Raw genomic sequence first — 12,359 nt, forward strand, 5'->3', positions numbered from 1 at the left:
TTCATTTTGCAGTCGTGTGCAATCAAAAGAAGAGCATATGAAAATGGTGAGAATTGTATGCCACATGGAAGAATGCTTTTATTCGAAGCTAGGCGTGTAATATACTATTTTATTTCCTGGAAGAAAAAAACTCAGCTTTGTAAAGTACACAAATCTATATACATTTGACTTGTTTATTGTATATTATTCACAGTCCTGACAGAAACTGTAAGTGACGGAACACTGGAAATAGGTTAAGCCCACATGATGGTGTGTAACTGTATGTTCTGTCCTACATATGTTCAGTTTATCGTTGAGTTCATCAGCTGTGAGCACATTTTTCTCATGTTAGTTAACCGTGCATAAATGTGAGCTATAGCTGAAATGGTTGATGTCCGTGTTGACCATGTTGCTTGTTTAATTTAACTGTCTGAATAAAAGATAAAATGTTAACCGGAAAGATGGTTGTATTATTGTTGTTGCACTGCGGTCCTGCAAATTACATAGAAAATTAAATTACATGTTCAGAGTAACGACAATGTTCGTTGGTTGATTGACTGGGTGGGTGGATGGATAAATGAGTGGCCTTTGATTTCGGGTGTCTCATGAAAAAAAAAAGGTAAATAAACAAGAACATTTTCCTTTTTGGAGAGGAGCATGAAAACAAACAGTCACATGCACTCAGACACAAAAGAACTGTACTGTAGAAATGTACTGGAGGCAGTAGCCTTGCATTAACCTGCCCTAATTACCAGATTGAATAAACAAGAAGGGAACAAAAGTTGTCTATTGTAATGAGCTCTATCGTACCGAGGTGGTTTCGAATGCGATTCTGATTCTTTTTTATAGATCAATTTCAATCCGAAAGTCGCTCAGATTGGATTTCAAAGTGTCCTCCGCATCATTTGTAGTGTGACTTGAATGACAAAAACAATAATGACGCAGATCTGGAGAGACGGGTGTGAATTGGAGGCGGGTTAGATGATTGACACAGTGGAGGACAATAGTTTAAAAATAACCATTTAGGACAGGCACAGATTTCTGTCGTCCAAGGGCCTTTCTGCATGGAGTTTGCATGCATCTCCGGGGGATTAGGCAAATTGGGCACTCTAAAGTGACGGCACGTAGGAGTGGAAGGTTGTTTGTCTCTGTGTGGCCCTGTGATGGACTGGCGACCTGTCCAGGGTGTACCCCACCTTTCGCCCTATGTCAGCTGGGATTGGCACTACATGCGACCCTCATGTGAAAGAAGGTGAGTGAGTGAGTGAATGAAGGTAAGACTAACTTGTTTTACTGGGGCGTGGCCTGTAAATTTACAAATAGATTAGACTAGACACTGTCAATATGGACACATGCAGATCAGATCTGATCACTTGAAATATATAAGATTCTGATCAGATATGCTTACAAATGTGGTTTGGGCTCCAGTCTATGAGCACTGCATCCAGTTTGAACAGAGCAGCATCCTCCTGAAAGTTTGTCTGAGCTCTGCACTGCGGAAGGCGTAGATGGCTGGGTCGATCAGGGCGTGGCACATCATCAGCACCATGTGCAGCTGGAACAGCGATCGGTAACACTCACAGTATGGGTTTGTGGGGCACACCATGATGATGATGAGGTGGAGGAAAAACGGAGCCCAACACACCATGAACGTCCCAACCAGGATGGTGAGAGTCAGAGCCCCTCTCATGCTGCGCCCCCGCCAACGACACTTCCACCCGGCAGTTGTGGGCAAAGCTGCGATCTTGCGAGCGTGGATGCGAGCCAGCATGAACATGAAGGCGTAGAGAAAGCAGATGATCGCCAAGGAGAGGACGAAGAAGATGACAAAGCAGATCATGATGAACTTGGAATCAAAGAACCTCACCATGAGCACAGCTGACACCCCGCATGTTGTCCAGATGACAGCCAAGATGGCCCTGGTGCGCCTCATTGTCATGATGTTGTGATACCGCAGTGCGTGGAAGATGGTGATGTAACTGAAAAAGATAACAACCAGTTTAGTTCTCTGCTCAAATCATATTTGGACTTTGGAGTTTCATTTGGATGGTTTATTTGTTTGAATGGGAAAGACCAATGCATACCAATGCAATGAGTGTAGGACAATACGTGTGGACGAGAGATTACATCCATTCTATTATATTTTTTGACATTATTTTTCCCTCTGGATTTGACTGCCATCCACATGACACAAAAACTGAGAAGTTAGTTTTAGTTGGAAAAGTCACCTTTAGTAATGTAATCTACATAAACTCACTTCATCGCCAGTCTACTGAATACTTGCACATCCTTTTGACTATAATTGTTTCTTGTTAGTAATCCTTTAGAAAAAAAAAGTAAGCAAACAACTGCCTAGGAGATTATCGGCTTCCTGTTTATACTGACAAACCCATACCAAGTGCAACTAAAGGGTCATGTGATGTACATTTTTTGTATTAGTATGGATGCAGACACAGAAAACTGAAATTCCTGTTATGAAATGAAAATACAGAATGATGTAGCCAGCATGTGGGATCACGTATGCAATGCCAGACTGCCATGGACCCTCACTCTGGTATCAATGAAAGATTGAGAAGTATGAAGAGGCTTTAAATTGTCTCTATTTACAGTGATAAAGCCAAACATTAAAACTTGTAACAGGTTCTGTTCAGTTGCTTTCTATTGTTTCAAATCTTAGTCAACTCAAAAGAATACACAGTTTTGATAATGTGGCTGTTCTGTTTACGTGTCAATGTCAGGAGCAATTAGGAGTGTCTTGCTCGAGGACATTTTGGCATGCAGACCAGAGGAGCTGGGCATTAAATCAACAGTCCTCTGGTTAGAAAACACAAGCCACTGTAATACTGACAACCGCTGCTTATAGGCTACGAGCTTGAGTAACGTATCTGCTGAGTCAGAGTCCCCGAGAGAGGGACCCGATGTTCTGAATTTAAGCACAAGCAGCTGGTGATTAATTACCAGGTCTAAAATCTGAAGAGAACACAACCGCAGAATCACAGCACACACATTTGTGTGAACTTCCTCTTCACACAAATGTACGCAATCTCTATAGGTTGTGAGACTTCATCTAAATTAGAATTATTAGAAAATATTGAGCTCTCAAACGTTTAAATACAGATTTAATCCCAATAAGATAGCCTGCTCTCTCATAATCCCCCTCTTTCTCATATATACTTCACACACTGGTGTAGTGAAATTGAGTGAGCCATCCCAATCTCTACAAACATACCGGTCCACAGCAATGGCCAGGAAACTGGAGATGGAGCCAACAAAGGACATGCACAGCAGGGAGTCTATGATGTCGTCCAGCTTGGTCTCAGAGGAACCCTTCTTCTCCAGCGTGCCCCCGTCGGCAATTGCAATCATGATAGTCTCGCAGGTTTTGGTGACGCTGGCAATGGTGTTGAAGGCTGCCAGACTGCAGATGAAGCAGTACATGGGAGAGTGAAGGTTTCGGTTCCGTATGACAGCCAAGACCACCAGGAAGTTCTCAGCCAGGCTGATTAATCCGATGGTGGTGAAGAGACTGGCAGGGATTTTGACTTCGGGGCAGTCAGAGTGGGCCACTGAGGTCGTGTTCATCATTCTGATTAAACAGCTGATTAAAAATTAAAAGTGACTGGACACCAATGTCCTCTTGTCCTCTGAAGTTCACAGGATGTCTGGGAACCAGTTGATTTTATTGTCTCATCCTCACTTCACTGGGTCCATGCTCAAGATTCAGCCTCAATCATGTAACTTGAAATGTCTGTGACTTTCTTCTCAGTGTTTGTCAACGAAAACCAGAAAGTAAGAAAAAAAACATATAAAAAGTAAAAATACTATGACATTAACACTGGGGAAGTGGTTTTGCTACTGTATATCAAGTCATGTAGAGCTGATTTTACTTTTGTCAATAAATGGATGTATTGTCAGGAAAAGATCTTTCTTTTGTCAAACAAAAAGCCTCAGGCTCACATTACAGAATAACAAAATAACAAAATCAAAGCAGCTGCTAAACTATCACTGACTGAAACTAATGAGTGGGTTAGTCAAAAGACTCAAAAATAATCCAAATTTAACACTGCATCTAGTGTACTCCAGTGCAATAACAAGCAATGAACAGCAGACGTTCATGAGGACATGAACTGGTGGTGGTGAAGTTCTCAGCTGATACTGTGTGACTTTCTCCCCTCGAGTAATGCATCAGTGAATCTCAAATTTCAGGTAAAAGAAAAGTTTCTGTGTGTCCTGTCTCCTGCTACAGCTCAGTCATGGTCTCCAGTCACGTGACGGTGTCTGCGTCTCCCGTTAATTCACAAGAGAAATGTGTTTTCTGTGTTTCTGTCAGACAGCGGGTGGGGTTGGACTGCAGCAGTTTTAAGTGCTGATCTTTTGAATTGGTTCGATCCGGCCTTGTCCACTTCAGTGATTGATGCTTTACCTGTGAAAACACAACAACAACATTAATTTATTAAAACCGAGAGGCTTCAGGTAATCCTGTGTCAGTTGAATGTATTCAATATTGATATTTCAATATTTCACACAATGGATCCATGAAGAATTTGTGGACAATAATGGCTGTAACACCGTGTATTTTCGTAGTGATGAGTGATGCAACCTTTTATGCAAGGTCTTGTTCTCCAAACTTATTCTGCCTTCAACTATAGTTTAGTTCCAGCCTGATAAATGGGCGCTCTTCATAGATTATGAAACACATTTTAAGGGAACCTTTTTCCATCAATCTTGAGTAAAAAACAAAATTTAAAAAAGTACTTTGTGATCTGGAGAATCAGTGCATCAAGCCCGAAGAAAATGGACATAATCATGCTGAGCTTTTATCCAGAACTTGTCGGAATGTGACCATGGCGTTTTCAGAAGAGGCCACAATAAAGGAAATTAGAATAAATGACAGTTCCAAAGTGCAAAGTTTAAAAGTGAAATATAAGCCCAGCAGCTTTGCAGTCTGCCTCCTTGTTTCTGTCTCTTTACTGAAAAAAAAAAAAAAAACAGAGGACAACTTTAGTCAAAAAGGACAAAGGACGTTATTAAATTAAATGAATTGTTGTACCAGTGCTGCAGTAAGTACGTACAATACAGTGTCCTTGGCCACACTGGATGTGTGAGCAGCTTTCATCTGGGCACCTACATTATCATATTAATATATCAGTGTTAAATATTGAGACATATGTAGATAGGTAGGTAGGTAGGTAGGTAGGTAGGTAGGTAGGTAGATAGATAGATAGATAGATAGATAGATAGATAGATAGATAGATAGATAGATAGATAGATAGATAGATAGATAGATAGATAGATAGATAGATAGATAGATAGATAGATAGATAGATAGATAGATAGATAGATAGATAGATAGATAGATAGATAGATAGATAGGTAAAATAAAGTGCTTACCTGTTTTTCCACAACAGTTCACAGCAAAATAGTTTAAATGTCTATATGTGTCTACCCTAACCCACACACTGAACCAATTTCAAAATAAAAGCACTCTCAGTCTCAGATTTCTAACATCTTTAAACATTGTCAGGGCCGGTGGATACTATATGTATTTATACTACTTCTTACTAAAGAGTCCTGGCATTTTGTAGGTAGGAGAGAAATTTGCCACGCTGCAATTACAAAGCTTTTTGCAGCAAGCTAGTGGCATGTGACCTATCTGGGAGCATCTTCTGTAAATTGTATCTTTGTGTGTGCATTAGGGCTACATCCATCCGAGCTACCCTTTTACTTGAAAGCGGTGTTTTCAGATAAAAACAGCCCGCGTCTATAGATGTGTTACAGGAGGAAACTGCACTCCTCTGCAGTTGTATGCTTCAGATAGTGCGACTTAAGAGAAACAACTAGAATAGAATAGAATAGAATAGAATAGAATAGAATAGAATAGAATAGAATAGAATAGAATAGAATAGAATAGAATAGAATTGAATTGAATTGAATTGAATTGAATTGAATTGAATTGAATTGAATAGAATATACAAGTAACGGCAGGGATTTATTTTTATTACACTGATGACGAGGTGAAACTGAAACTAAAAGCAGAGCGTTTCATGAATTAAAGCGCCTGCATTAATTACTGTGAGCAGCACAAGCTTTCACATGATTTCCTGTGATGTTCTGCACACTGTTCTTTAGGCCGATCAATCTGTTATGATCGGAGTATTTGGACCAGATTCAAGCAGCATATTGGGCATGAACCAATGATTTCCATTAAACCACAAGCACTTAGAAAATGAGGTTTAATCATGGGTAATAACTCAGTCTCAGTGTAGTTCTTACATGACTCATTTCTTATCTATGCTGGTTTTTATACTGTCATGAGGTTTCGCTGGTGTAACGGCTCATGGTATTTGCACAAAGGCTATGACGGGTTGAATTATAAACCACAACACCACTGGTTTAACATAGAAATCGCACTGGAAAAAAAGATAGGGATGATATGAAAGATAAGAACTAACAACAGTAACTTTCAAAACTGAAATATGTCAGTCTGTATGAAAGTCTAAAGAAGATATAGAGAAAGATTAATCTGATACATGGGAAGCAGCAGTGACAATTTCTTTCATCACTTTTTTCTCACATTTTGTCAACACGTTGCTTCTTCTTATTCTACTGCAGTAACTCTTTCACTCCCTACTGTGTATCTCAATGAACCACCTCCCAATGTTTGGAGTGGATGGAAACACACATGAATGAGCATTGATTTTTACTTGATTTATAAAGTCAGTAAACAATTTTCTGAGGAACATATATCACTACCAAGTCATGTCTTCTTCAGTGGAGCGGACAACCCGTGGCCAAATAGAAAGGAATTGGGCTTGTACCCAGAGGTTTGCTAGTTCAAATCCCAGGTGCAGATAAGTGCTGCTCATTGCTCCTGTGCTCGTGTGTGTGTTCACCACTAATCTGTAATAAGGATGGGTCAAATTCACCATGTGCAAAAATACTGCCCATCATTGCCATCCGTGAACATCTGCTGCTGGATAAATATTTAATGATGTTTTAATCTATGAGCAGGGATTGACATTTGTTGAGAAAGCAGTTGGGAGCTGTCACATGTCACATCAACGGCTCTTCCACTTTCACACAACACCTAGAACACCTAAACCCAACATTATAATTCCTTCTGAAGCTTTAGAAATTCACAGAGGTTCACAGGAGTGAAGTTGCAGGATGATTCTGCATCACACGCTGCATGTCATGCTGTCTTCTGATTGCTTTGAGTTCGGTGACGGAGAAATAGTGCACACAACCGGGCCTGATTTAGCTTGGTTTCATTTCTACAGGCTGACTGCAGATTTTTCATGGATTATTTCTTCTCTCTGATGAACCAGGGTTCATTTCTGTTCAAGTTTTAGCCGCCTTCACCCGAAAAATGGTTTCTGATTGGCTGGGGGTGGAGTTGGAGTTGTCTGAGACTTGGATCAAGTATGATCATAGTATTTCCAGCGTGCTGAAATCAGGTTCTCCAACGTCGTGGGAAAACATTGACGAGTCTTCAGACTAAATCTTTGAATATTTCACACTGAGTGACTGCTTACAACTAATCACGTGCCAGTTAGCGGTGACGAGCTGCAAGCCGCTGGACAAACTGCAGACTGTGTCACCAGGTTGGAAATCATAAAGTGTGAACGTTGCTTTAAAGGTATCAAGGTCAAATTTAGTCACAAGAGCCATCACTTGGATTTAAATTTCAATTTGTCTTTGGGATTATTACCTCAGTTTATTCAGGTTAGGGCTTATTTTTCAAGTGGATTTTAACAATCTAATCTAACAAGCAATCTAACGGTCGTGTTATCGCCGTTAATTGGACTTGGTGCTATAAAAATGTACATCCTTATCTCAGTTATTACTAAAGTTTATTCTCGTATCAGTTTTTCCCAGTTGTATACTTCCACCAATGGGGTTTTCAACTTTTGACTTTGAGGTTCCACACAGAGACCGCTAGGATTAAGCGCTGAGATTGAGTGGTTAGGTTTAGGATAATCACTCAGTCAAGGCACTGAGACCTCGAAGAGCTCCTTTAAGTCGGCAGACTTCCTGGGATGGAGGCAAACATTCCATAGCACCACAAGGCCTCGAGACAGCTGTGTAAATCAGCCGTCAGTATTTGTGGACTGTGCAGCTTTTTGATTGCAGCGTTAAGATAAGGATTTAGTTGTGATGTTAAGGCCACGGTAAAGGGCTCGAGAATGTGACAGGTCAAGAAGTCGGTGTTCCGTGAAACAAGTTAAGTAGAAAGCGATATACCTCACAAGTACAGTATAGTAATACAAATCTCTCTCTAGCTCTATGTCTTTGTGAGGGCCGCTTGACCTTATGAGGACATTTTGTCTAACACCTTTAAAGGGTATTTTTATGGCTAAGACTTGATTCTAAGGTTAAGATTAGACTTGGTTTTAGGTTAGGTTTAAATTTACAGTTTATTATGTTATTTGAGGACTAAGAGCTGGTTTTAGGGTCAGCGTAATGGTAAAGGTTAGGGTTTGGCATTTAGTTGTGATGGTTAAGTTTAGGGTAAGGGGCTAGAGACTGCATTATGCTTATGAGTCTCCACACAAAGAATGCAAAACCAGCGTGTGTGTGTGTGCGTGTGTAGTCGCACACAGTCGATATCCAGATGTCATCAAGCTTAAAGGTCAATTAAACATTTGGGATCAAATCTGCAGGAACATCATGTATCAGACATGATTGATTAAATGACATCAGTGAAATTGATGAATTTCTCTCAAGAGAAGATTATTCCTGGCAGCTTCTGCTGTTGTTATATCACTATCACTTTCTTATCGCATTTATATCTTCATGTTTATGTTCAGTATTACTAAAAAAATTGACCAGCTCTCGTCAGAACTGCTAAAGCTAAAGGAAAAATGTTCGTTTTGCAGTAGCAGCGTCGAGTATTAGCACCAGGAGTTCACTTCTGACAGAGGGGCTTTGCTTCAATTGAATCACTAAACTGGAGCCTTGACGAGGACCAACACTAATGCTGTGTGAACAGACTTTGGGGCTTCACTTAACCCCAAAGTTGTTAAATAAAGTTCAGCGGTAAGTGGTTCCTGCACAGGTCAATGAAGTACTTTCACAGCAAACTTGGACAAACTATTACTGTTTGAGGAGCCGCTTTATGCTCTGAGGCATTGTAGAAACGGTAAAATGTGTATGGACTTCTCTGATAAGGTTATTGATGGCTGTGATATACAGAAAATAAACTTGCACCTACTGTTTGCTGTTTGACTATGTCTTAGGACAAATGCGATGAAGTTAGTTTATATGGCAACTGTTGGAAAACGTGAGAGAACCATGTGAGACAGGTTCAAAATTCTTTCACAGTGCCCTTCACCGAGCCAATTTCCTACTGAAGTGCAACTACAATAATTATTGTGAAATGTTCTGTTCAATAAATGCAAGGATTGTTCACAATATGGGCAGTTGGCATTTGCAGGAACTTAACTAGAAAAAAAACCTTTTCATTTTGGGTACAAATCAGAGACACTGCCATGTTGAACAAGGATGGAGTTGATGTCAAAGTACTGCATCCAAATGTCAGAGGATTTGCCCCCAGTAACGATCATGCCCCCGCACATTATCCTTCCATCTTATTTCACAGCCACACTAATGTGACATAAAATAAATGAAACCATTTTCCCCCCACAGAGTTCTCATGCCTAAACTCTGTTGTTTCCTCTGGGCTGTTTTCATGTCCTCGTTTCCTTTCCGTAACAAAGTCAGAGTCAAAGTAAAGGTAATTGCATCCATAAAAGTGGAAATTGCAGTGCTTGCACCCTTGTCATTACCCACTTAAAATAAGGGTCTTAGCCGTGAGCGGATAAATACGTAAACCACATAAACTGACTGCATGAAATGTCAGTCACTTGTCAGAAAAGTTGAATTTACTGCATATGATTTTTCAGTCATAATAATATATTCTTTTCATTTCATTTTATTTGTTTTAGTGTGCTAATCCAGGTGGATTTGAGTTTCACCCTGATGAAAGGGCTGACCACATTCACAACAGACAGCATCTCCAGCAGTGGTCTGTCAAACACAGCAGTGATCTGCTCTACAGAATAGAATAGACAAAAGAACGCCATAATCATCTATTATACAACAAAGCCATGGAATAAAAAAAGAAAAGCTTTAAAGGTGCTGAACGTCTCACCTAACCCTTCCATTCCAAGCATGTAGGAGAACCATATGGTCGTAGTTATCATTAAAACTCAATAGTTTGGTTTTGTTTGCCCATTAACAACAATGGTCCATTAGTGAAAGCCCACGTTTGATGTGAAAATAAAGGTAATGATTCTGTGGTAAAATCCCATTAATAGAACTGTGTTACATTCCATTTTCTGCCAAATAAGTTCAACCCAGTCTAACGCAGTGGATCTTTAAATACATCAGGAAATACATTAGATCAACTCAAACAGGCTTTAATTTAATTTCATCTTCGTTACAGCATTAAGGACATTATGTTTCCTCCCGTCAGATACCAAAACTCTTGCCTGCCCTTTGTGCATTTGTGCATTTCCTCTCCTTCATTCTCTTCCCAGTTTGTCCTCTGCATTATCTATGCAGAGGGTCAATCAGGTGTCTTTACAGGGACTGACGTAAAGCTACTGAACTCTCAAACGGTGCATATACAGGTTACAAAAAGAAACCTTGCATACTGTACGTGTAGCACTACAAGAGCTCTGGAATTGGTCACATTTCATAACAGAATAGACAGACTGTTAAGTGAGCCACAACAACAGAACAATAGAAGATCCATTCTTCAAGAGGGAGCTCCCATTGAAAGATGATCAAAGCCATAATGAATCAGCCTGAGCTGCACAGAATTACAGTAGCAATGGTAATGGACAGAGCTATTGTTACATTTCACCAGTATGTCATGAGTCCACCTCTGCCTGCATTATATTCTGGCTTTTAGGTAATTTGATTATTCCACAGGATTTTATACTCCACTACATCATGGTCTTCCCGTTCAGTCCTTGATTAGTCACTAATAATGTAAAAAGCTTAAATCAAACGTAGAATGATGCAAGAGCCTTACTTTGCTCCTTCCTTTGCTGCCAGCTGCAGAGACAACCTTCCTGTTTAGAGGCCTTTTAGGAGATGATTAGTCTTTTTCATCATTCATTTTGTTGGTCTGAACAAAGAGTACTGATGTAAGAGCTGAAATGAACCTGTCCTCCAAAAGGTTTTTAGGTTTGTGAGTGTTCATGTAGGAGGGAAGGGGGTAACGCTGTTGTTGTAGCCTTGAAAGGCTGCCTCACCAAGGCTGTGGTGCTTGTTTTTTAGCCCCTTTCTGTGTTTTTCTTGTTTGTCAGCATGACCATTAATGGTATCACACACATGGACGGTCCGTGCACCGACCCTCTCTGCACCGTTCTTGTTATTTTCTCTCTGTTTGGACACATATACTGTATTTTATTAATGAAAGTAAATATGGGAGTAGAGCTTACTGGTCTCTTTTTGGTAAATAAGACCCCACATTCAACAACTCTCAGCTCTGTCCCTGTCCCTATTACTATTTTTTTCTGTTCTTTAGTTGCATTCAACTAGACTCTCATTTTCAGTTCTGGACATTTTACAACAGACAGTATACCTTGTGAATCATGTCTACTTTCCTTGTTTTTGTTTTTTCATTGTGTCAGTATTCTAGCCTGTTGGCTGTAAGTCACCTGACCTTGCTTTTTAGCCTTTCATTATTAGACACCACTGCCTAGTTAAACCGTTCTGATCCTCAATAAAACATTTTATAAACCCGCATCTGTGCCTGTCTGGCATTTGGGTCCTCATGTGTAAACTCTTAATAACACCCAATAATTGAGTGGGAAAGCGATCCTATAAAATGATTAACTGTAATACTTCCCTATAAATGTTCTTGAAGAATCTCAGTCATGCTTAAAAACCTATTTGTATATGATATAATAAAATTAATGATATATATGTACAGTATACATATATACTAATTATTTGTTGAATATTTGCAAGGTGACTGTTTTCCAAATAGCAACTGCATTTTTAATTAGCAGACACCATGACCTTAATGTGGGGGATAAAGCGGTAGAAGGTGAAAGGTGAATGAATGCATGAACAGTTGTGTCTCCTGGTGACGTTTTTAATGGAGATGCCTATTTTTATATGGCCCCAATTATGAGCATGTGCAGTTAACGAGCTTAGTGTCTCTTACAAAGTTGGCCAACTAATGTTTACAGCAACTGTATGCAACTTCACATTAACAATATAAAATAATAAGTGACACAGCTCAGCCCACAATGTCTCATGCTGTTAATTAAATGAAATGTTGTCATTTTCCATTAGCAAAATCAAGATATTAAGATTAAATTAAACAATGCACCCTTTGAATTTTGAATAAAACTGATATT

The 12,359-nt window shown here is 39.7% G+C and overlaps 1 protein-coding gene across 1 annotated transcript; it reads right to left on the reverse strand.

Annotated features, from left to right (window-relative positions):
* Nucleotides 1-1,248: 1,248 nt before the first annotated feature.
* On the reverse strand, nt 1,249-11,477 carry mc2r (melanocortin 2 receptor). The gene is made up of 3 exons (XM_044034939.1): nt 11,021-11,477; nt 3,209-4,402; nt 1,249-1,958 (listed from the first exon to the last, which is right to left on the reverse strand). The coding sequence occupies exons 2-3, from the start codon at nt 3,562-3,564 to the stop codon at nt 1,409-1,411; spliced, it is 906 nt and encodes a 301-aa protein (XP_043890874.1). The 5' UTR covers nt 3,565-4,402; nt 11,021-11,477; the 3' UTR covers nt 1,249-1,408.
* Nucleotides 11,478-12,359: the final 882 nt, after the last annotated feature.

The sequence above is a fragment of the Solea senegalensis genome, linkage group LG9, assembly GCF_019176455.1.
Source record: "Solea senegalensis isolate Sse05_10M linkage group LG9, IFAPA_SoseM_1, whole genome shotgun sequence".
Taxonomy (NCBI): domain Eukaryota; kingdom Metazoa; phylum Chordata; class Actinopteri; order Pleuronectiformes; family Soleidae; genus Solea; species Solea senegalensis.